Raw genomic sequence first — 24,878 nt, 5'->3', positions numbered from 1 at the left:
TTCGATGTTTGACAATACATGTAGACACATGGACAATGCAGGTGCAGTTGTTCATATGGGGAGATTCTGATTAGGGACTGATCAGTGTGAATGAAGAAGAGTCAAGTAGGTCAAAAGTGACCGGATACCTGACTGGGAAGTCCTAACTGGAAGGTTAGGCAAAGTGAAAGTCCTAGTGAGTGAAGCTAGGCAGAAGAAAATCCTGGTGAGTGAAGCTAGGCAGATGAAAAGTCCTAGTGAGTGAAGCTAGGCAGAAGGAAATCCTGGTGAGTGAAGCCAGGTGAAATTCCTAGTGAGTGAAGCTAGGCAGAAGAAAGTCCTAGTGAGTGAAGCTAGGCAGATGGAAGTCCTAGTGAGTGAAGTTAGGCAGATGAAAAACCCTAGTGAGTGAAGCTAGGTGAAAGCCCTGGTGAGTGAAGCCAGGCAAGGGAAAATCCAGATGGATCAAGGATGATCGGACATCTGGTGTTGGGAAGTCCAAGTAGGTCAAAGGATTGACTGGATACTTGGCACGAGGAAATCCAGATGGGTCAAGGTTGACCAGACATCTGGTGGAAGTCCAAGTAGGTCAAGGGAGTGACCGGATACTTGGCACGAAGAGAAAAGTCCAAGTGGGTCAAAGGGATTGACCGGACACTTGGTGGGGAGTTCTGGCAGGTCAAGGGAGTGACCAGATGCTAGGAATGATGTACCAACAGGTCAAGGTTGACCGGATGTTGGTTTGAGAGGCTTGGGACTTGGTTTTGGGCAAAAATCAAGAGCTGGATCGATCAGTGGATCGATCCAGGCCTTTCCTAGCGGACAGAGAGCCTCTGAATCGATCAGTGGATCGATCCAGAGGTCCCAATCGATCAGCTGATCGATCCAGAGGTCCCAATCGATCAGCCGATCGATTGGGACGCTGCTGCTTCGCGCGATAAGCGCTGGATCGATCCGTGGATCGATCCAGGCATTTTTCCAGAGCACAGAGGCGCTCTGGATCGATCCGTGAATCGATCCAAAGCCTCCCCGATCGATTGGGAGTTTTCGAATCGATCGGGATCCGACCGTTGCGTCGTATTTGAGCTGCAGGCGGGCGTCTCCTTCAGCACATCTTGACCGATTCATTTCAGATCTCTCGCCAGCTCCTCCACAGTGCTCTCAAAGCTCAAATCACCAGTTCTTGAAGGATCTTGGAGGTTTTCCAAATCAAGAGGCGGATCAAAGCCAAGAAGAGAAGTTAGGGTTAGGGTTTTCTGTACTCATTGTAAGCTTTGTGCTTGTATTTTGTTTCCCTTTCCTTTCTTCTTGTATTGAGAGTCTTGTAGGGCTTCTCCGCCTTCGGTAGTTACCGAAAAGGAGTGTTTCATAGTGGAGGTGTGTGTGTGCGTGGATCCTTGGACTAGTCACCTCTTATGAGGTGGATACCAAGTAAAATCTAAGTGTTAGCGTTGTATGTTTTTGTTTCTTGTATTTCCGCTGCACATCTTCAAAGAAACAAGCAACGTCAACCACGAAGCACGCGACAAGCTATTCACCCCTCCTCCCCTCTAGCTATTTTTTGATCCCAACAAATTCTCCTCTGATGCAGAAGTTTGAAAGCTGGGACAACATCATGAGTCATGACAAGCTAGCCAGAAAAGAAATTTCACTTTCTCAAACACTTTTAGCTTCCATACAGCTCCACGCCTCTTGACAAAAGGACGCAACATTAGAATATTTTAAAAGCCAAGAATAGCCTGCTTTAGTTGAATAAGAACCATTAATATCTTTCTCGCACGATAAAACATCTGGAACTTGACTATTAAAATGAACCCTCATGTTATGAATAACCTCCCTTATTCTTGAGTCATCAGAGTTATCACCTTATTCATATCCCGATTAGCATCTTATATATCAACATAGGATACCAAATTACACAATGGTTCAAATGGTGTCCAAGAATGGTATCAGAAAAGAGTCACCTACTCCAATGCACATGCTATAACCCTTTCTAAGAACAAGTTTGACTTTTAAAATTGAGTTCCACACATTAAGAGCCTCTAGCCTATCGTCATAAAGGAAAACACCATTCTGGACATATTTATGAAATACAATTTGGATCCATAGTTTCTCTGGCTTATGCTGCATATCCCATATTAACTTACCAAGGAGAGTAGTATTAGCCTCCCTAGCTCTACGAATTCTGATCCCACCATTTTTCATTTCTTTTACTAGATTAGCTTATCCCATCCAACAAGATGCATGCTCTTACTGTTATTCCCCTTCCAAATAAAATTACGGGTGACTTGATCAATCAAAGCACAAATATTTTGGAGAAGCTAAGAAACCTACATATAATACGTGGGAATAGAAGATAGAACCGAGGATGCCAAAGCTATTCTACATCTTTATTTAAGCACCTTTGCTTCCAAGCTACTAGACGAGCTTGTATTTTATCTATAATAAAAGTAAAAATCCTTCTTCTTGGTTCTCCCTTTGAGAACCGGAAAACCTAAATACTTGCCCAAGTTAGTAATACTCCGAATGGACCATATAACAATAAAATGTTCCACTTTTTGTCTTGGTACACTAGAAGCATAGTAAGCCCTGGATTTTGTTATATTAACTTTCAATCCCGAAGCTCCTGAAATTCTCAAAAAGATTAGCCATCATTCTGAATTGAAATTTTTTTATTTTACTGAATAGGAGGATATCATTAATGAAAAATAAATGGAAGACACCCAATCTATTTTTAGAGACTTTAGTAGGGATCCATCTTCTCATAGCAACCTCATTATTAATAGTCAATTATAATTTTTTTCATATTATTAGACCCTTGGTGGTCGGCTAGAAAGAGATGAATATCCTTGTAAAATAAAATGAATCTTTCTCGAACTTTTATAACTTAATTAACATTAATACTTGTATAAAAATAATTAAGAAACTAAAAAAGACGAGGCACATAAAAATTACTTTATTACAATCGGGGAAGTTGTTAATCTAACAAAGTTAAAAGCGCACTAAACAAATTCTCCTTCAGGCGGAGAAACCTCTTACAACGTTGATGGCTCACAATAACAAGGTTGGAATTAAGTAGAATCAATTACAAGTGTTCTCTCTAGACTTCAGGGACCAAGGTTATTTTTATAGCTCTGGTCGGGGTGCCTGGAAGGGTTCCAGATACCTAGAGGGGATAAAACTTTATCCCCGTCGCAACGGATCGTGTTTGACATGATCTAGATAATAATGCTGGTCCCGGCGCCTGGACTTAGTTCGGACGCCCGGACCCAAGTTAACAGCTTGTTAACTTGTTTGGTCTGAGTTCTTGCTCCGGCTCCGGCTCCGATCGCTTAGGTCCGGATCTTCCGCTCCGGCTCCGGTTCCACTTGGGTGATCTTGGCCTTCCAGAATATGGCTCACTCGAACCCAACTTCCAGCCTTCGAGTAATCTTCTGCTCCGGCTTCTCGTCCCTTGAAATGTCGCACGTCTCCTTCTCGTCCGTCCACGTACTCTTCCGCAGCACTTCGTCCCTCAGATGCACCGAGCCCATCGACTCTCTTCCGTGCTATCCTTCTCGCTAGCTGCGTCTTTTGCTCGACTTTCTGTGCTCCTAAGTTCCTGTACTCTTAGACACAGGGGTTAAAACTAACATGACCTAATTTGACTTAGTTGATCACATCAAAATTATTATAGAATACTAATGCATACAAATTACAAAAAGGTAGGGAGAGAGAGACTCCCCTTATCTAAGCCTCTAAGCCCTCTTATAGATGAGAAATTTGGAAGCTTTTTTTCATTCCATAAAATGGAGGAAGAAGAAGAAGAAAAAAAAGACAGTGCATGGATAATTTGACAGTCGTGGAAGGAAAGCCAAAAATCGTTTAAGTATGATTCCAAATAACCCCAATCCACTTCATCAGTCTTTTCAAGATCTATTTAAAAGCATTATATGAATAAAAGGGCCAATAATATCTTCAAGAAGGGGCCTCAATCTCAAAACCATTACTTTGGTAATAATTTTATAAATTACATTACAAAAGCTAATGCGGTGGAATTCTTTAAAATTACCTAGGTTATCAACTTTAGGGATAAGTGCAATAAGAGTTTCTGTAATTATTGGGTCAAAGATACCAGTAGCAAAGACATCCTTAACAAGCTTCCAAATATCATCTCCCACAATATGCCAGTATTGTTTCAAGAAGATACACTGAAATTCACCCGGTCTCAATGCTTTATAAGGCTTTATAGAGTTTAACGTCCTTGATACTTCTCTTTACAAACAAAATCTGTAAGCACAGTTTTACCCTGCTCATCAAGTGAAGGCATATTAGGGACCACAAACCGTTGATGATTACCTTAAGGGAAGAGTAAAACAAAGATTTAAAAAACTTGAGGGGTTCCTCTTAAAGAATAGTTTCATCCGAACACCAAATGCCATTAGGGAGATTGAAAGCATGGATTTTATTATGTTTTCTCCTTATTATTATTTGTGCATGGTATTTCGGTCACCAATTTTAACCCACAACTCTCGGGACTTCTAAAACCAAAGAAACTCTTCCTTAAATAACACCTAATTCTATTCATGCTTAAGAGCATATTCAAGATAAACTAGAGCAAAGGAATCTACACTTTCCAGCTTCTTTTGGATCCCCTTTAATCTAGCCTCAATATCTAGCTTCTTTGAATCAATTGATTTAGGGGCAAAATAAAAGTGCATCCCAAATTATATAATTTGACATATTATTTTTAAAATAAAAAAAAAGATATTCCATGTATATTTTATATTAAAATAATTTTTATTTGGAGATGCCAGTCATTGAATATAAAAAATAACTATTTTATTTTAATCAAAATTACTATATATATATATATATATATATAATATTATATTAAAATATTCTTTATTAATTTAGCTAAATTTATTTATATTTTAAAAAATAATTTTAAAATATCAAAATTATTTTAAAATAGTTGGACTCTTTATTTAAATAATAAATTTTCATTTTTATCAATAAATTAGAATAAAAGATGATATCATTCATTTTAAAAAGTGTAATATCATCCATCTCACTATAAAATAAATTATAAGAAGTATTTTACTTTAGTATAATAACCTTTTATACGAAGGAGATTAGATATTTGACAAGATATTTTATATTAGTTGGAAATTGACTTTAAGATTATTAAAATAAACATCCACATATAAGTATTAATTGCTTCAATTGGTAAAAATATTTTTTTTTCAGTAAATGATTAACTACCAAAAAGCTTTTAGAGTTTTTTTCTCCTTTTATTTTTTTTCAGAAAGAATATCCTTTTAACAGATTATATACCTCCTTTTCCCTAAATTTATCATTCATTATAGTCTACCACCCCTTCAATATTCGGATTGGCATTGATTCTTACTTCTCATGGTATCTTTATTAATTTGAATGTTGTCCCAGGGCAGGGTATATAATGTAGACAGTACATAATAGTTTTGATGTAATGATCAAAAGTCAATTTGTAAAGATTGATGATCGAGAATTTATCACATCGTGCACTTAACAATCTGAGATTTATCCCAATATGTACTTATATAATGTCTATGTATTTATATTTACTTTTTTTTTATATCTATTGGATCGACATGAGAGTCATTAAAGACCCTCATTATTTATACGACCCATTCATCTTTATTTTTTATATTCAAAATTTATTTTTTATATTTATTTTTTTATAAAATCTGTTCATTAATTGTGTTTAAAAAATTGAACATGATTAATAATACGTGAGTATTATAACATTTTCCCATATTGGTAGACCGGTAACACTATTTAAATGTTATAGTATCCGTATTAATACCAATGTGATGCTTTTAGCGTTCCAGTTTAAATAGTCTCTTTGTCCATTATTTGTTAGCAAAGTAAGGTTTTATGTAAAATAAGTATTAGTTGACTTGTATTGATACTCACAAGAGCAATGATATACTCAAGAAAAAAAATTCAAGGAAAAATTTAAGAATAGACACATAAAATCATGGTTCATCATTTCACTTTTTGTGGGCTTCATCATTTTATGTGTTTATCCTTGAACTTTTCCTTAAATTTTTTTCTTTGAGCATATCATTTTTCTACTCACAAATACTTTTTAAAGATCCTTGGTCCACTTTTAAGATGATCCTTTTGTATATATTGAGAGAGATAGATGATTTTTATAAATAGGGATCATTAATTCTCATCAATATATGTAAAAAGATCATCCTTTGATTTATAAAATAAGGACGAGATGATCCAACCTCCTTTTTAAAGACATCCATTCATAATATTTATTTTAAATATATTTTTGTAAATTCAAATATTAAAATTTTATAAATTTTGAATTTATAAGTTCAGTTCTTTATAAATATCTCGATTCCAAATTTTATTAATGCTAAGGTCAATTTTGTTAAATTTGAAATGTTTAATACAACCTTGCACAGATTGATAAATCTGATTTTATACCATAAAATTTAATAAATTTTCAAATTTAATTCTTTATAATAAAGTAAATCCAAGCTTAATATTATAAAATATAAATTCATTAACATTAGAGTTATTCTCATAAAAACTTAAATTTTACAAGAAAACTAAAATTAACCTTTTTATATATATATTTTTTATATTAAGTTTATGGAAGAGCAAAAGAAGCATTAAATAAAACTAGAGGTAAAAATCTCTTTCCATGATATTAAAAAAAAAAACTGGACGCTTAATTGCCAGGCATATAAGTGGAATCCCAATTTTAATAAATTATCAAATATTTTTTTTTAATAAAGAATTGGTATAATAATGTTGGCTAATGAGTACTTTATCCTTTATATCAGTTGGAGTTTTCCACTCATTGCCCCCAATGAAGATGATTTATAGGATTCATAACTACTTTTACTATAGGATATTTATTTAGTCAACACTTATACCTTGTTTACTTGGGAGGATGGATATAATAAGTGAGAGAAAAGTTTTAGTTAGAAAAATTTTCACAATTTACTTTACAAGGAAAGATGAATTGCACTTCCTTTCTTTTGTTTACCTGATATCAAATAATGAACAGATAGATTCATAAATTCATCCGTGGATAATTTTTGCGCTCATTTTTATTCGTCCAAATCAGACGAAGCGCCTTTCTCTTCTCTTCCTTGGCTGCATCTCCACAGTGCCACAAACCAACTGAGGCAGTCACCCCGACGGCTCCACCGCTTTGCTGTTGCATCATTGGCTTGCAACTTGCAACTCTTCTTATCCTTCATCATCGTCGTCCTCCCCGCATTCCTCCTCCACGGCCTTGCTACCACCTAAGAAGTACTAGTGCCTCAGTCACAACTTTGCTGGCACCATTGCCACCCTCCGGAGCTCCCTCTCCCTCAACCTAGACTCCATCCATGACTTCTCACCTTCGCGCTTCGACCGCCTCTTCTGCGACAGACATAAAATGGGCTCTTAGTCGCTGAAGAGGTTCTTCTCAAATTCTCGCCGTTGTTTTGATGCTTTTCCCAACAAGTGTGCACATGTGACAGTTGTTATCTTTACGAAGTTTTGATCGGCTAAAAACTTATCTTTTGCTTGAATCGATGCCACAGCTATGCGCAAGAAGAATTCGACATGAAAAATGTGCTTTTGCATGTGCGATTGGTGGAACAGGGTGCGGCAGACGAGCACCCAACAATCAACCTTCGAGAGATTCACGACCACTCCAATGATAGCCAGGGAGTATTTTTCAAGGTCACATTCGCCTGCTACTCACCCCTCTCATGGACGGCGATGTCGAGATCTCTGGATACTTCATTCATCTGCTACAAGAAGATCCAAATCTTTGAGAAGAAAGGTTTCATGCTCGGTGTCGTTGCCGTGCTCGTCAGGAAAGGCAGCGAGCGACAATCGAAGGCCAGGATAGAGGCTTCTGTGAAGACGATGGTGAAGAAGCCTGATCCCGTCCGAAAGCTGAGTCAGATGGGGGTACCAGTGACGATAGAGAGAACGTTGATGAAGAGAGAAATCTGGAGCTTGAGGGAGAGAATCACCGATAGTACCCACTAACCTGCAAACACCACAAATCAAACACCTAGAAGCGTTAGAGCAAGAACCAGGAAAGAGATCCCTAACGTAAGCCCTCTGACGCTCCAATAAGAAGAGAGGCTGAGCAGAAAAAGATGAAGAACAGTAAATGTGTGCACGTAAGTAAGACTGATGCCTAGCGTGTACCTGCCCAACGGAGAGGGTTTACCTTATTATACTACCTTTTGTAACATTTATAATCATAAGGTATCAGAGAATGCCACATGTCAGGGGTGTTAGGTGAAAGAAGATTGATGCGGTGATGATGAAGGGTCCCACCCCACGGCCACGATGGAGGTCAGAGGAGGTCAATGTCAATGCGGTCAACACGCAGATGGCGTCAACCGATCGGGCGAAGCATGTCCCGACCGGGAATAAGGCTCCGACCCGTCGCCGCCTTCAACACGGGGAGCAATCAAACAACTGACGCTCAAGGGAGACAATGTGCAGAAGCCGAGCCGAACGGCTACCCTGCTCAGCCAAACAGCAGAGTCGGATGCGTGCAGAGTTCAACTTCGGCCGAGCGGCTATCTCGCTCGGCTTGGCAATAGGTTTCGACCGAACGGCTACCCTGCTCTACCTGGTAGCAGGTTTTGACCGAGCAGCTACCCCGCTCAGCCTGGCGGTAGGCTTCTGCAATAATAAGGTGGATCTTTGGTCGAGCAGACATACACTGGGGGACAACGAGGTTTTGATCGACTAGACTGAGCACCAAGGCGGTGGAATTCAGGCCGAGCGGTCAACCCGCTCGACCTAGTAGTACACTCCTGACGGTATCCAGTGATATTCTTTTGGGAGTTGGTACCGCCGACACCGGACATGAGCTGCCAGAAGATTGTACGGCGGAAGTTTCCACTGTCACTTCAGAGATATGCTCGGCCCGTTAAAGTACTGTGTCAGGGACACTTTACTAACAAGTCTTTTCAGGGAAAGCTTTGAGAAGCATACTCACACGCTATCAAAGCTCTATATAAAGGGGGGGGGGGGTCCAAGCATCAACGGAGGTATGCGATATTCACTATTTGTGCTACAGTTTTCTTGTTGCTCTGCTTCATTCCTCATCGTCGTTGACTGACTTAAGCGTCAGAGGGCCAATGCCGGGGACCCCTTCCCTGGCTCGACACTGACGTAGTCTGTGTTGCAGGTCCGCGCGAAATCCACAGGAGGTCAGCGTGAGCACCACATCCCCAGTTTTCCGTCTTTTTGACTTTCAGATAGGATCAAAGATGTATGACAGACTTGAAGTATCGAAGAATGCGATAGAAGGGGGGGTGAATATCGCACGTTAAAAACTTTTCTTTTGTTTGTAAAACAAATCAGAATAAGTAGTGGAAATCAAAACGAAAGCAACACAGATGACAAAAGTTAGTTACTTGGTTCAGAGCCTAGGTCGACTCATACTCCAAGACTCGCGATCCTTGACCGCACCGTTAGACAATCCACTATGATTTTCTTTCCGAAATCTTCGGAAAGAAGCAATGCGTACAAATACAAGTAGAAGATAGTAACAACCTATTATCTTCTTTTCAATTTAAGTACAAAGCAAACTTAAATAAATATATCGACAAAAGTGAAAGACGAAACTCGGTCGACACTTGAACGACGCAGCAGCTTGTTTGAAGACGAGTAGTAGAGTAGTAGCATGAGCAACTTTGCACAGAGATGAACTGGCGAATTGATTCGTTCCCTCATCCTTGGATCTCGAGCTCCTTTTTATAAGAATGTCAACGATCGATCGACCGATCTTTGGGTTCGGTCGATCAAACCGCTCCCTTCCTTCTTTGCTGAGATCCGATCTTCGGGCATTGATGACATTTAATGATTCGGTCGATCGATCACCTTGTTCGATCGACCGAACAGTGAATTCTCCTGTTCACCAAGATTCGCACTTAATGCTTCATTAATGTAGCGAGTGTTTAGTTGACCGCTCTCCATGTTCGGTCGACCGATCAGCCTGACTTCCTTCTTTGCTTTGGGTCGAGTCTGTTGTTTGCCATGTTATCATTGTTCGATCGACTGATCTGCTAGTTTGGTCGACCGATCAGTCTTTGATTGGACTTTACCCTATTCTGTTGTGGTCTGATTTCTGATCTGAATCAACTTGATTCAGTTGACCGATCCCTGAGTTCGGTGGATCGATCAGGCCGTACCTGCAAAATAGAGTTAACCAAAAATACATTTTTGCAAAACAAATGTTAGCACGATAATATAGTAAGATGCATGAGTAGTAATTGACAGTAACACTGTCTTGATCTCAACTTGAAAATCTTCTCGATTTTTTCAGTTGAATCAGCGACCTAGGGTTGTTCCCTTCTGGAGCATGACCTCACTATCGCTCCTCCAGTTGCTTACCTCAACTTACCTGCTAAACCTTGGTCTTCCAGACCTGTTTGGACTTTGTCACTTAGCATTGGTTCGGCCACCTAAGACTTTCTCTCGATCTTCGGTCCTCCAAACCTATTGAGCTTCCCTGCAAAGTGTCGAATCCTCTTGACCCACTTGGTCTTTCCGCCTGACTTCCATGATCTGCTAAGACTTTCTCCAGATTGAGTAAACAGTCTGCACACTCAGTGAACATGTTAGTTCACAACAAGACTTAACTTGAACCTTTGACAACATCAAAACTTCGATTCTGGTGCACCCTGCACCAACAGGACTTCCATTTGGTAGAGGAAGGTTCCACGATTTGTATATGGCAGGGTATTGGAATATTTCCTGACGAATATCTATTACTCTCTTATAAGTTGTTGTGATTCCCTAACAGTGTTGTTTCCTTAGGGTTCGACTGGCTAAGAGGCCAATGGGGAGTAAGACCGTGATGGTTCCCAAGAAAAGTGAGGGGACTGAGCTCTGGGGGTCCGACCAGAGTAAAGCCGACTGGAAATAGATTGGGAGCTCTACCTATGAGAAGTAAGAGGACTGAGCTCTAGGAGGTCAGATCGAAGTAAAATCAGCTAGGATTATATTGAGAGTCTTGCCCATGAGAAGTATGGTGACTGAGCCCTGGGGTCCGACTGGAGTAAAGTCGGTCGGGATTAGATTGAGAGCCCTTCCCATGAGAAGTGAGGGGACTGAGCCCTGGGGTCTGACCGATATTAGATTGGGAGCCCTGCCCATGAGAAGTGAAGGGACTGAGCCCTGGGGTCCGACCAGAGTAAAGCTGGTCAAGATTAAATTGGGAGCTATACCCATGAAAAGTAAGGGGATTGAGCGCTGGGGTTTGACCGAAATAAAGTGCCAATTGTGTATCCAGGAATGAGTAATACTTTACAAATTGAGTAATAAATTTTTTTATTTATGTATTTATGTAACAATATTTGCATGAGGGAGTTGAAATAAGTAATACTTTACATGTAGAGTGGAAATAAATTTTTTTTTGATTGAGGAATGCATGTAAAATTGTGATTATGATTAGGAATTTTTCTCTACTTTACCCAACTTATATTTTATTTTTTTAAAAAATAAAATAAGAAAGTACTTTTTAATTTCTGCCCGTACAAATTTATCTTTGTACTGATGCCATGACATCAAATCGGTTAAAATCAAAAATTAAAATCAATTTTATCGGATCCGCGCTCCTTCGACGGCCGCGCTATCGGCGAAGCCCGCCGGGAAAAACCCACGACGATTTCGTCGTGGACACAGCAGTGAAACTCCGGCTTTCGACCTTCCTCTTCTGCCGCATCGCACTCTGCACATTCCGCTCGCGACTCCGACGATAGAGGCAACGCGCAGTGCTCCGCGGCTAAGCGAGGCGCCGTCTCGCGTGGCCACGGCCGCCTCTCCCTCACATCCTTCCACTCGAAGACCCGCGCCGCCATCTCGCTCCGATTCGCAGGGCTGCCTCGCCTCCTAGGGATCCTGATCTCCGGCTCCGCGGCGGCTGCGCTCTCCTCGAGGCGTCCTCCCTCGACGACATTAGCAAACCCTCTCGGCTGCCGTGGTCTCCTCCTCCCCCGCCTCCCGCGGCTCCCCCGGCAGAGGGCCGCGAGCACGAAGCAGTCTTGCTCGCGCGCGATCGCGGAGAAATCGGTCCTCTCGTTGATGGCGATCCGCCTCTCGCGGAGGACGGCCGGCGGCGGAGACTGGAATACGAGCGAGAGGGAGATCCGCCGCGGCGACACCCCCATCAGCTCGCTAATGGTCGCCTTGAAGGTCCTGAAGCCGAGCGACGAGACGAGCGGAAGAGGACCGAGATCTATCTCTCGGGCGCCGTCGACGAAGACCACGCGGAAGAAGAGGGTCCCCTCCGGCGCCGCCATATCACCAACGAGTCAGCGGGAGGAGGAGATCGAGAGGAGCCGGTGGCGGCATTAAAATTGTGCCAATCTGCGGCGACTCGACGCAATTTGCTTTATAGCGAGGTTTATTGTAGATACGCAGCCAAAGGATTTTTCTTTCCTTTTATGGTTTTATCTTATTTCTTTATTTAGTACATTAAAAATACTTTTTTTCCGGAAGTGGGCCACCTGATCGTAGTAAAATTAAACAATTTTGAGATGGACTGCCAAATTTAACATCTGCACTGCTCGACTTAGATGGTAAAACCACGGTTTTTTTTTATATAAAAGTAAATTTATATTTGGCATGTAATAAATTATTAATAAATGAATAGATTACCTTCCGAATTTTTTCCTTTGATTTAGATCTCTTTAGGAGTTTAATTATTGTTGTTTCTACCTCATTTTGTGCCTGATTCAGGCTGGAAATTTTCCATATTCTCTTGGAGCAGCACAAGAAGACATGTAAAAGTTGAAAACTTAACTACCAGAGAAATAAAAACAGAGAAATTAATTAGCAATTTTCAAATGGCCTTGCGGAGCAAGTGTTTTTTTTTTGTTTTTTCCTTCCTATTTTGACTATTTGAATATATTAATAAATAAAAGATTAAAAAAAATCGCACCTTTCATCAATCCAGACCTTGCTTTGCATCCTTGTGCAATCCTGTATACACTATGCAAGTTTTGCTTCGGTTATATTTGGAGACGATTCTGAGAATGGTAACGGCTGTAACTAAAAGGTTATGACTCCTGACACTTTCAAAGCTCGAACTTTAATTTCAGACACTCCATGGAGCTGGTTCTTCGCAGCGATGGGCTCGGTCTTCGCTTCTCTGTTACTGGTAGTACGTTTTCCATAAGCTGCAAAACAGTGCTATGATAAGAGAAGACAATTCAGCATATAAAGTTCAGAAAACTCTTCTCAGTTGTAGATGTCTCAATGTTCTGTTAGTAATAAGACCTAAACTGTTTGTTTTCTTACATAAGCCTTTGGAGTTTGAGGATCTGTATGCTTCTTTCTATTCTACTTGCAAACTGCACAACTGTAACATAACAGATACTCTTACTTCAAAGGAAAGGCAATAAAAACAAACAAAACATATCGGCAGGGGCGGTTGTGAGATGTTCATTAACAGACTGAAACGAGTTGGGAATTGGCATCATGAACTATCATCATCATAAGTCAGTTGTCAAAGTGGACCTAAAGTCACATAGGGAAGTAAATTTTAGATCAGAGTTTGAGAAATAATTTCTCATTCCATCAATGCTACATGAGATGGAACAGAATCCTTTCTGTCTCCTACATATAAGCTTGAATTCTCTCTTACATGAGATAATTAACAGTTCAAAAATACCCAAAAAAGGAAAACATTATACTATGCGTCATAGTTAAATATAAAGTGAATATATTGACAAAAAAGTGTTAAGTTGGATTTGCTAAGGTTCCATCATACAATCACACTATAGTAAAGAATACTACTCACACCAAGGATGAACATTATATTTAGGAAAATTTTGCTAACATATAAAAGTATTAATGTAGCAGGAACAAAAAGTTGATATGGGCGTGCAGGATTGATAGGGGAAATTTATAAAATATGTTACTATTTAGTAATTGTTAGGTAAAGTTATTGATTATAGACTATGGTACAGATATGTTCAAATACAACAATGATTTTAAATTAATTAGAGTCGAAGATTAGAGGAGTAAGGAGATAACAAAGATTTTTTAATTAACATAGTTAATATAGATATAAATGAACTGTGTGTTACTGATGATGATCTATATAGACCACAATAAAAAAAAAGTCCATTTAGCTTAAAAATTAATTAGTTGGGGCAGTTGATTGTTGTTGTTGTCCTAGTGCATTTAGTATTGAACATGGTGTATTTCAGTGAATGTCTTAATTATGGAGACTAATCACATGCCTCGGTCCAGCATATCAATTATAAAATATCAACAAACAAATTAAATTACTAATCAAAACGTAAAAAGTACACTGTAAGACTTCTTGTCTAATCTAGCAATATATATGTGTGAAACTGATTTGAGCTCGCATGTACAACAAACATCAAATTACAAGTTTACAACAAGAGACACATAAACCTCAACTCGTAAGCTGATATTTGCTTTAGGAGAAAGGAACATTTTAAAAAACACAAAGCGGTAAACTTTTCCCCAAAATAGTATAAAGGAATAAATTGTTTGAATTTTAGATCACGACACAAGAAAAAATGTAATAAGTTCTAATGTGGCATGGCAGGTAGGACCCAGATTGCAATATACATAAAACTATGAGGAAGTGGCATGGCAAGTAGGACGATGTTGCATATAAAAATAGCCACAAAACTATAAGAACATTAACAAAGTATAAACGATCAAATTCAACTATAAATGAATACTTAGTTGTGAAAAACTGAAAAGGTAAAAAAAAACTCAAGTCATATTTGCTTTAGCTCATACCTTCTTGAGCCTCATCCTTTGCTGCTGCTCCTGCATTTAATCATTTAAACAGGACTCATCAATAGAGAAACATCACTTAGTTTTTTAAGAACTCAAATATCTGGAAGATACTGAAAGACAGAAGATTGTTCATTCCTCATGATCCTACGCACAAATGGTTTACTTAAAAGTAATTAATAGATATCACTATTCTAAAGCCTAATAGACACTCGAACTTGTTAAATTGTAATTTGTCACCATTGACAACTGCAGAGCTGTAAGCATTTTTGATTCAGAAGCGGATTTCCAAGAAGAAATAATAATTATCATAATCTCCGTTAAAGAAAAAGACAATCAAACAAAGTATCATTTCGATTGCAACATCTTTTGAAGGTAGCTAAATTACCAGGCATCTCAAAAGCCGTGCATTGTCCTCCTCTAATTTTGCAACTGAAGCTTCAAGTTGATTAATATAGGCCTAAAACACAGAAGTAGTACAAAGATGAAAGCTCTAATGATTATCTTGAATCCAATGAACTTAGATAAGTGAGGAATGACCGGTTGATTCGATGCTGCTGTACAGACAGTGTCCTCACCTCTCGCTATCTCTCCTACTGGATGAGAGAGAGAGGAAGGTCGGGAGGAGAGAGATAGAGATAAGGGCACAGTCTGTACAGCAACATCGAATCAACCGGAATGACCTCACCTGTTTCCTCTCCCTCGATCTTGCTGCAGACTCCCTGTTTTTGATCATCCTCTTCTCCCGTTGTATAGCCATTCTATCAACCGGATCCGACAATGGTCTCTTCCTCCCTCTCTCCGCCCTTACAACGCCTTCCTCTCCATTCCCGAACCCTATGGCCGGGTTCTCCAAGAGCAAATTCCGCGGTTCCCCAAACCCTTCCCTTGTCGCATGATTCGCTGCCAAGGCCACCTGACTCCATCCGGTGGGGATTACGACATCCTCCATTCCAACCACGCTCGCCTTCGCCAGGAAGTCCTCCAGCGTCATCTCCCCGCCGGATCCGTCCGCTCCCCGATTGGGCGCGATCTCCCACCGCATATCCTCCACCGTCCTCCCGCCGACGCTCTTCGGCAGCGGGAAGCTTTTTCCTGCGCCGTCTAAGCCCCCGCCACTCGCATTACGCAAAAGTTCCTCCACGCTCATAGATCCGAAGCCCTTGACCGCTACGGCGTCAGGCAACCGCGCCAGATCGGAAGCTGGAGAGGAGGAGGAAAGCATCACCCGCGACGAAGCCATGGAGGAGGACATGGGAGTGACAAGATGCTCCGCGATTCGCCTCCGCCTCTCCCCGGTCGCCGGTTTCCGTTCTCTCTGCGTGGCATTCGCGGAGGATCACGCAACCGCACCACTGCAATTATACACCTCATTGCAATGCAATTAAATCAAACGGTCCTCGCGAATTTCACTAATTATTGAAACACCTCTGAAACTTAATTTAATAAACCCTTTAAAATAAAATACAATATTCGAGGACTTATATAAATTTTATGATAAATTATGGGCGCATTAGATAATGCAAAAGCCGGCGCTTCCCGTATGATTAAATAATTAGTTTTATTTTATTTTATTAACAAAGAAATAATCCAATAATCCAGCACGGGGACGGCAATAACCCGTAGATTATTCATTCAAATCGCCCTTTTAAAAAGTGGGTTAGTTCAAATGTCATACATGTCGAGACATAAAATATTCAGAATTATATTTTTAAAATTATTTATGTATTTATATTTATTAATTTATAAATTTTAAAGGTTAGACATTAATATTTAACTCATAATTGAGTATCCATCTAATATACGTTGATATCCTTCTTAGCACCTATGATAACTTAAACATCCGAATCTTATCAGGATGGCTCCTAACGTTTGTGTCAATCCATATAAATAAAAAAAAATTATAAGATCTTTGACGCAACGATAAATTTTCGTCGATAATTCTATCTACATTTTTTTCAAAATATAAAGATATTCATAAAAATAATATTTAATCATAACATACAATATAATTCTTTAAAAAAAAATATAAAAATAATTAAATTTATTTATGTATATATTATTAAAATATGAGGGGCAAATTGCAAACTTAGGAATTGTTAAGGTCAAGAGTTTTTCTTTTGGAATAAAATGTTTTTTTCTTTCCTTTTTTATTTTGCATTTTGTTTATTGAGTTTGAAGTCAGTTCCGATACTTTGCATCAGACGGTTGTAAATGACGATTTCCGAAGGGATCCACCAACTGGACGGTCTAGATTGGGAAACGAGGGATTGCTTCTCCATGTCCCGCAGGAGCACTCCACCTGCTGATTTGGCCACACCCCAAGTTTGTGTCGATTTAGGGCTTACGGCTGCCGCTCCCGTCGTCTCTTTTCCACCTGCGAGTGCTGAAACCCCTCGATTTCTATGGATCGTCAAGGATCCGAATTTGCGTGATGCCATTTCCACTCCATTCCATCAGCTCGATTTGAGATTTCTAAAGTTACCTCGGTGTAGGTCCGCGTTTCTTTTTACTCTTTGGTGTGTTTGTGTCAGATTTTGTTTATATTGTCGTCCCCTGCCTTGGGTGGAGTTAAATCTTGTTCCTTTCGGAATTATTTCGATTCCAGCTGTGTTGCGATTTCGTGGGGAATGGAGGATTAGTATTTCTTTCCCTTTTCTGCTCCCTGCCTGATTAAAAGGCCGAGTTTTTGAGCTTCTTTTGCTTTCAGGATTGATCTAGAGGGACAAGTGAACAATGACGGAGCCCTCCAAAGTCATTCACGTCCGTAATGTTGGCCACGAGATATCTGAAGTAATTTTCTTTGTTTTACTTGCTTCTATTGTATGCAAATTTTGTTCTTTACCAGAGCTAAATCCAAGTCTCATACTTTTTGCAGAATGATCTTCTTCAGTTGGTGCAGCCTTTTGGGGTTGTCACCAAGCTTGTAATGTTACGAGCCAAAAATCAGGTTCACTTTGTTTTGCTTCTATTATAGGCCAATGTACCTGACTCTTCTTTCAAATTGGGTCTTTAGTTTTCAACGACCATTTACTTGTTTTGTGTTCTAACAGGCACTTCTTCAGATGCATGATGTAGCTTCTGCAATGAATGTTATTCAGTACTACACGAATGTCCAACCAAGCGTCAGGTTAGATCCAGGATACCCTCTTTTTGACTATTTTACTCCGCTTTGATCTCATTTGTGATGTGCAAGATTATAACTGAAAAAAAAACCAGTGCTTTGGTGCAAGTTTACATTTTTGTTTAACATCATGAGGTATCAGTGCAAGGTATTGATCCAGTAAATGAGATTTATCTTGATGCAAGGTTAAATGATCTAAATATAGTGAGAGAAGATTTTGGAATTACCAATTGCGAAGTCACAAAATAATGGAAGTTATTAGAAACTTGTATCAAGCAATATAAATTGGACTGGGTTTTGTTATACATAAAAATAAATTAAATGATTGAAAATAAGATGAAATACCAAAGCGTAGGACAGTCAAAATTAGTTCAATTGAGAGGTGTCTCAGTAGTTATGCTTCTCCAGTGATCACTATAATGCCAAAAAGGGTGTCTTTTCCTGATAATTAAGAAAAATTACCTGCCGGCAAAAGGTTCATACCCACAAACCTACCTAAATCTATGTTAAGGAGTTGCAGGACTTCTGATCCCTACTATTCCCCTGACATCCCACATACTTTTTTTATGAGAAATTTTGAGATTATCTATTGGTATGTGAATATCTGCATTTTAGATGATGATATAATAAGAGATAAAGCTCAATGGTGTAAAAGGATTCATATAGCCGACCCACCCAGTGGTCAGTGGATAAGGCTTGGTTGTTGTTGTATGTGAATCTCTGCATTTGCTATATGAGGCATGGATTTATCATGCATTGTATCCTTTCAATAGTCTCATCACTTGAAGACAGTTTACTTCTCTCAACTTATCCAGAAACTTGGTGGAAATAGGAAAAAAGAATATCTCCTTCTATATCTTTGCCCTCTATCAATTCTCTCCTTCTCCCTGACATGCTCTCTACCCTATTTTTAACCTCACGATAAACCAAGGCTTCAATTTAATTATACAAGTCGCCACTACAATTGGCTCAAGCATTTTGAAATCTGTTTACTTTGTAGGCTGTTGCCCTGACAATTTATCTTAGATCTTATTGTTATAAGAAGTTTTCCTTTATGGATTCAGCATTAATTATAAAAATCTTAATCCTTATGTTGGCCCACTTGTGCATCATAGCTTCTTCTCAAGAAAAAAACCTTATCTTAGCTTTCAATATCATTTGAACAGTTTGCTCCTAATCAATTTATGTTTTTCTTTTATATTTCTAATGTAGCAACTAACGGAAATGTGATCGTTCATGTTTCTTGCTATAATAAGGTCTCTTATATGTCTTCAGTTTTTTGCTATTATATGGCATTGTGAGGAGTTAATTGTACATTGATTGTCTATTTACAGGGGACGAAATGTATATATACAATTTTCTTCACATCAAGAACTTACAACAGCAGATCAAAACTCTCAAGGACGCAAAGGCGATCAGGTTTGTAATCAGCTAAATTGTCTTTAACTATTTTGAGACAGTTATTACGACATGATATCTCATGTTGTAAACTGTTATATTGGCTTACAATGTCAATCATCTCGACATTACTATTATCCTTTTTTGTAGAATGTGTGAATTAGCGTGTTGAACATGTGAAATTTGCGTGTGAATATTCAAAAAATAAAAAATAAAATAATAATCCAAATCTGTTGCTTCATTTTTTTTTAATTCATTGAACATATAGTGTACCTGAATTTGACTCTGATATATAGATATGAAAGATGGCTACAATCAACAATGCTATGCATTCTATACATATCATTTTGAGTTCAAAACCATGTTTACATCAGTTTATCTATACATATCATTTTGAGTTCAAAACCGCGTTTACATCAGTTTATCCTTATAACAAATTGGGTAAATTCTCATTATCTGTCACACTAAGCAAACTTTTAAATAATAAACAGTGAGTCTTAACTATATGAGGTCTGGCTATTTGGATTGCAATATTATTTGTATATAAATTAGAGTTCGTCTTTGGTTTCCTTTCCTTTACATCTTCAATTTTAATTGAATCAATCTTGTTATCTGTAACGTCTGTTAGTCATCTTTGGACATATCCTTACCATCTAAAATTTGTTCCCAGATATATTTTCCATCATCTGGAAGTGAGCTTCTCTATATAGACGCTGTAGATAAATGTTTCCTTCTTTTATAATAGATTTGATTGAATGAATCTGTTTGACAAATCATAGTTATTGTCAACCAACTGGTTAGAAAGTACTGTTTTGCCATCTAACTGGCAGATAGGATTGTATTACTTCACAATCTAGAGGATATCACTTTTTCCTTATCAGCTCATCAATCTAACTCTGAAAAAGGATATGTACTTGCTGAGAAGCCAGGGTGTTACATCGGATATAAGCACTAAATATAGCTATGCATTTAATTCTCTCTTCTGCCCTTATTATCTCTTACATGTTCTCTCTTTCCTGACTATTGTAATCTATCCATTTGTTTTTGTCTGGAGACTCAAGTAAATAGGAATATAACTTTTTATGAAGTTCTTTAAAGATCCAACTTCATGTCTATCGACTTGCTTTCTAGAAGATCTAAACTTGCTAGCCAAGCAGGTATACATTTACTAATAGTAGATCATTGTCAAATCCTTAATTGGGGTCTTGTAGGTTTCTTTAATTTTTGGTTGCTAGGATAACCTCCTATTCTTCTAAATTATCATCTGGAGCAATGATCAGTTTTGTTGAGAGGATCCTTCTTTTCCTTTATTTTTCCTGATTTTGTCTCTTCTATTTATTGGAATTGATTCTTAATTGTCAAATATTAGAAGTTATCTTACTTTTAGTACTAATGCTCCACTATTAGCAGCTTCTATAAGCTGACAACAAGCCTGCTTCTTTTACTTGTTGGAGCACTTACACTCGGTGAAAACATGGTAGTAAAATTACTATAGTAATGATCGTTAAACAAATATAAATAAAATATAAATAAAGTACTAATAGGGCCGTGGTCCTTGTGTTCTTACTTGATAGAATTTGAATTTGTCATTTTCTTTAAATAATTTACTTTCATTTGAGCAAGTATTTTTGCCATCTTTTGTTCAGAAGAATTGAGAAAAAAAATGCTTGCACAGGACTTGATTTTGTGACCTGAGAAAATTGTATTCAAGAAAGATGTCATGTTTGTCTGTACTGGTCTTGTATAATATTTATTGAAATTTTGGTTATTTCTGAGATTACATTCTTTTTATTTTTCAAGAATCAAGATTTCAGTTTGGAAGCTTAAACACAACTTTAAGTGATCAGTTAATAACTTTGCAGTGTTAAAAGACTAAAAATTTTAATTTAAGAAACTGGAGTATCAAGAAAATATTATGCTTCTGTAATACCATTGAGCGTTGTATGGTTGTTTTGTGGCCTATTTGTTTTAGCATATGCAGAGAGTGGAGGTAAGCAGATCTGTACACTGTAAATGATTGGTGTAAGACAGTAGGTAGAATTTGGTTGAGTTTATTAATTTCCTTTTTGTATCATATGAAATGTTAATGTTACTCAAAAGTTTGTAGTCTTGTTTATGCTACTAAACTTGTGTTTAAATTTTTTGCAAATGCTGACATCCTTGGATTTTTTTTATGGTTAGAATAAGTTGATTGTTTTGTTAATCATGTAGCAGAATTGCACTAATAAAAGTGCCTCATTTTGGCGTTACACTTTGGACAGCTGTCCTTCACACTTTGTGTTAAGGGTTCCTAAATTCTACACTATCAGTCTTAGATGAGCATAGTTCAATTTTACGATATACTAGTAAATTTCCTCAAATTTATCCATGGTTATATCACCACAAAGAAGTGCCTGTTCTTACATATACTGCCTTGTTGTTTCACTTGCCTGTTCTACTGCATCGAATATGGTTTGCATTAATATCTGTCCTGGACTACATAACTTTTTTCTGTTTACTTCTTTCTTTCGCTGTTCTATTGTCGTGATGAATTGTTGTTGAACATTCAGGATTCACCCCCCAACCGAATTCTCTTAGCTACAATTCATCACATGCTTTATCCCATCACAGTAGAAGTGCTGCATCAAGTTTTTTCTCCATGTGGATACGTGGAGAAAATTGTGACGTTCCAGAAGTCAGCTGGTCAGCACCTATAAGTTCTCTTGCTGATTTGCTCTTTGGGATTTTAATATGCATCGACACCGTTAGGCATATATAATACTGTTTTCTTTTTTTCTTTGATTCCTTGCTCATTTATAGAACAAATAGCTTTTCATTTATGTTGGCAAAGCAAACTTCGTGTTATAACCTTTATATCGTGGGCATATGCTTTTGAAACCATGAGTAGCATATCATTTTTTATAGGTTTCCAGGCCCTTATCCAGTTTGACGCACAACAGAGTGCAGTGCAAGCAAGAAGTTCTCTACAAGTAAATATGAATTTATAAATTCTAAGATGTTTAGATGTCTTACGATCTGAATTCATATGGTTTTGTTATTTATGTAGGGACGCAATATATATGATGGTTGCTGTCAGCTAGATATACAGTTTTCCAAGTTAGCTTCTGTCTGAATGTTCTACTCGCTTGGTTTTGTTATTCTGCTTTTCTAATGTCTTGCATGTTTGCTCTTTGCTGTTCAAATCCAGTCTCAATGAGTTGCAAGTAAATTACAACAATGACAGGTCCAGGTATGCACTTATAATGTATATGAAGTACTGGTGCGTTGTTTGGGTCAAGGTTGCACGAGACTACTGTAACATGGACTACTATATAAGCTTACTTTCTTATCTGAATGAGTTAATATATTTATTTAGATCAATGTTTCTTTGTGGCCGAAGATATCATCTTTAGACATTACCAATGCCAGATTCTGGCAAAAGGTTGTTAGCCGTTCAAACTTTCAATGGTTTATATCACCTTTATTGCACTTTATTCTTGTCCACTGTGTTCTGAATTGGTTATTTATAATTTTTTTTTTTGAATAATTTACTGAGATCTCTACCTTTTGTCCTTATTTAGAGATTTCACAAATCCATCTTTGCCCACTGATCAGAGAGGTAGATCTTCACAAGTAAGTTATCTTTCCTATCTTTAATACACCAACTATTTCAGTAGCTGTAAGATACTAGGTAATGGATACTTTTCTACTAGGTAATATATTTTGATCGCATTGTTTTCTCTTCTGCTTACCAATGTGCAGCAGCATGGTTACGGTGATGCTGGAAGTCTCTATGCTCTTCAATCATCTGGCGGCAGAGGTATGCATTTTTCTAATGTTTTCTTGTTCCTGTGAAGTTCCTTCTGTTTACTGACTATCATTTTCCCCTTCTTTCAGCTGCATTTGGTCAGGTGAGTTTGACCCTATTTGCCCATACAGGTTTTGTGCTATTTCATCGCGGCTAACAAATCTATGAACGCCTGATCGAGTTATATTTTCCTTGCATCCAAATATAGTCTCTGTGGCATTGCTTACTCGTATTCTATTGCAGTGCTAACATTTTGTTTCATTAGATGGGTAATGCTGCAGCGATTGCAGCTGCATTTGGCGGAGGATTGCCTGCTGGAGTTACTGGCACTAACGACAGATCTACAATCTTAGTAACTAATTTAGATCCTGATGTAAGTTAGTCTTTTAGTCGACATTCTCTTCCTAGAATTATTCATGGTATACTTTCTCAATCGATGCTTCTATGTAATGCAGAAAATTGACGAAGATAAGCTTTTCAATTTGTTCTCGATGTACGGCAATATCATAAGAATAAAACTACTACGCAACAAGCCCGACCATGCTCTTGTTCAGATGGAGGATGGTTTCCAGGCTGAATTAGCTGTACATTTTTTGAAGGTTAGCTTGTGGTTTGAGTCATTGTAGTTTATATACGCACGAGTGTAGTTTGAGTTTTTTTTTCGAACTCATGAAGTTTGTTTGTATCTTAGGGATCGTTATTGTTCGGGAAGAGATTGGAGTTGAACTTCTCCAAGTATCCGAGCATCACTCCCGCATCTGACACCCATGAATACGCCAGTTCGAGCCTCAACCGCTTCAACAATAATGCTGTAAAAAACTACAAATATTGTTGTTCCCCGACGAAGATGATCCATTTGTCATCCCTTCCGCAAGACATCACTGAGGAGGAGATCCTCTCGCACCTGGAGGAACATGGCACGGTGGTGAACACCAAACTTTTCGAGGTGAACGGGAAGAAGCAGGCGCTAGTTCTGTTTGAGGACGAGGCGCAGGCCACTGAGGCCCTCGTGTGTAAGCATGCAAGCTCGATCGCACGGTCGGTCATCCGGATTTCCTTCTCTCAACTCCAGAGTATTTAGGGCGGCTTGGATTTCCTTCTGGCAAGAGAGGGACATGGGCATTGCCTCTTCGTTTGATTTTGGCTTCTTGCAGTTGATTCATGGCGGGTAATTAACGCGGCACGATCTGAATCTGTTTCCTCAGTTGAAATTAGGGTCTTGTAATGTGAAAGATCGATGGATGTATCCCAAAGTTTTTTCTTTTCTTTTTTGTGATTTCAGTGGCCAGATTTTATTGTTCTATCTGAAAGGTTTGCTCTGAGGCATGGAGCTGTGTGTCAGGATTCTTCGGATTCTTCTGCTAGATAGAGTTGAATATTTAGTTAAAATTGAATAAATTATTTTTTTTTTCAAACCATTCTATAAAATTGAATGGATTAAATATCAATTAATTTGATTTGGGATGGGATTTACCAAATCAATTAAAATTTTAAAATTAAATTAATCAAGTTTAAATTTATTTAATTAAATATATATTTTATTTAATTAGTGATATTTTTAAATAAAAATATTTAAATTAATATTTTTATTCAATCTATTTAGTTTATTAAATTTTAATCAAATCAAATTAATTAAAAATCCTCACTTAGTTTTGATTTTTTACTTTGGGGGTAGAGTTAAAAAAAAAAATTTCAGTTAACCATATGGATAAAATTAAGACTACGTTGGTTGGGTAATTATATTTTTTTTTTTTTGATATTTATTATTTTTTATAAGAAATATAATTCATATTA

The 24,878-nt window shown here is 38.0% G+C and overlaps 2 protein-coding genes across 4 annotated transcripts; one reads left to right on the top strand and one right to left on the bottom strand.

Annotated features, from left to right (window-relative positions):
- Positions 1–12,780: 12,780 nt before the first annotated feature.
- Positions 12,781–16,128, bottom strand: LOC121985877 (bZIP transcription factor 12-like). Of its 2 annotated transcripts, XM_042539580.1 has the most exons (5): positions 15,464–16,128; positions 15,164–15,235; positions 14,779–14,808; positions 13,297–13,357; positions 12,781–13,175 (listed from the first exon to the last, which is right to left on the bottom strand). In XM_042539580.1, the coding sequence occupies exons 1-4, from the start codon at positions 16,028–16,030 to the stop codon at positions 13,334–13,336; spliced, it is 693 nt and encodes a 230-aa protein (XP_042395514.1). In that variant the 5' UTR covers positions 16,031–16,128; the 3' UTR covers positions 12,781–13,175; positions 13,297–13,333. The 2 variants fall into 2 exon arrangements, with proteins under 2 accessions (XP_042395514.1, XP_042395513.1); XM_042539579.1 differs by lacking the exon at positions 13,297–13,357.
- A 938-nt stretch (positions 16,129–17,066) lies between these two features.
- On the top strand, positions 17,067–24,425 carry LOC121985876 (polypyrimidine tract-binding protein homolog 3-like). 2 transcript variants are annotated; one of them, XM_042539578.1, is made up of 15 exons: positions 17,067–17,266; positions 17,486–17,568; positions 17,654–17,725; positions 17,829–17,905; positions 19,234–19,318; positions 21,847–21,979; positions 22,202–22,266; positions 22,344–22,393; positions 22,485–22,526; positions 22,858–22,909; positions 23,042–23,096; positions 23,174–23,187; positions 23,350–23,457; positions 23,540–23,683; positions 23,776–24,425. In XM_042539578.1, the coding sequence occupies exons 2-15, from the start codon at positions 17,512–17,514 to the stop codon at positions 24,163–24,165; spliced, it is 1,344 nt and encodes a 447-aa protein (XP_042395512.1). In that variant the 5' UTR covers positions 17,067–17,266; positions 17,486–17,511; the 3' UTR covers positions 24,166–24,425. The 2 variants fall into 2 exon arrangements, with proteins under 2 accessions (XP_042395512.1, XP_042395511.1); XM_042539577.1 differs by having other exon boundaries at positions 17,068–17,266; positions 23,039–23,096.
- Positions 24,426–24,878: the final 453 nt, after the last annotated feature.

Source organism: Zingiber officinale, chromosome 5B, assembly GCF_018446385.1.
Source record: "Zingiber officinale cultivar Zhangliang chromosome 5B, Zo_v1.1, whole genome shotgun sequence".
Taxonomy (NCBI): domain Eukaryota; kingdom Viridiplantae; phylum Streptophyta; class Magnoliopsida; order Zingiberales; family Zingiberaceae; genus Zingiber; species Zingiber officinale.
The sequence above is the reverse complement of the archived record's forward strand: the minus strand, read 5'-3'. Positions and strand labels throughout refer to the sequence as shown.

What these genes read in the sequence shown, in the direction of transcription:
- LOC121985877 (XM_042539579.1), bottom strand. Translation starts at nt 16,030, where the DNA reads ATGTCCTCCTCCATGGCTTCGTCGCGGGTGATGCTTTCCTCCTCCTCT. An exon ending in GATCGAGGGAGAGGAAACAG is followed by an intron (nt 15,236 to 15,463) that starts GTGAGGTCATTC and finishes TCTGTGTTTTAG; the next exon opens with GCCTATATTAATCAACTTGA. An exon ending in CACGGCTTTTGAGATGCCTG is followed by an intron (nt 14,809 to 15,163) that starts GTAATTTAGCTA and finishes GATTAAATGCAG; the next exon opens with GAGCAGCAGCAAAGGATGAG.
- LOC121985876 (XM_042539577.1), top strand. Translation starts at nt 17,512, where the DNA reads ATGACGGAGCCCTCCAAAGTCATTCACGTCCGTAATGTTGGCCACGAG. An exon ending in TTGGCCACGAGATATCTGAA is followed by an intron (nt 17,569 to 17,653) that starts GTAATTTTCTTT and finishes TACTTTTTGCAG; the next exon opens with AATGATCTTCTTCAGTTGGT. An exon ending in TAACTAATTTAGATCCTGAT is followed by an intron (nt 23,458 to 23,539) that starts GTAAGTTAGTCT and finishes TATGTAATGCAG; the next exon opens with AAAATTGACGAAGATAAGCT.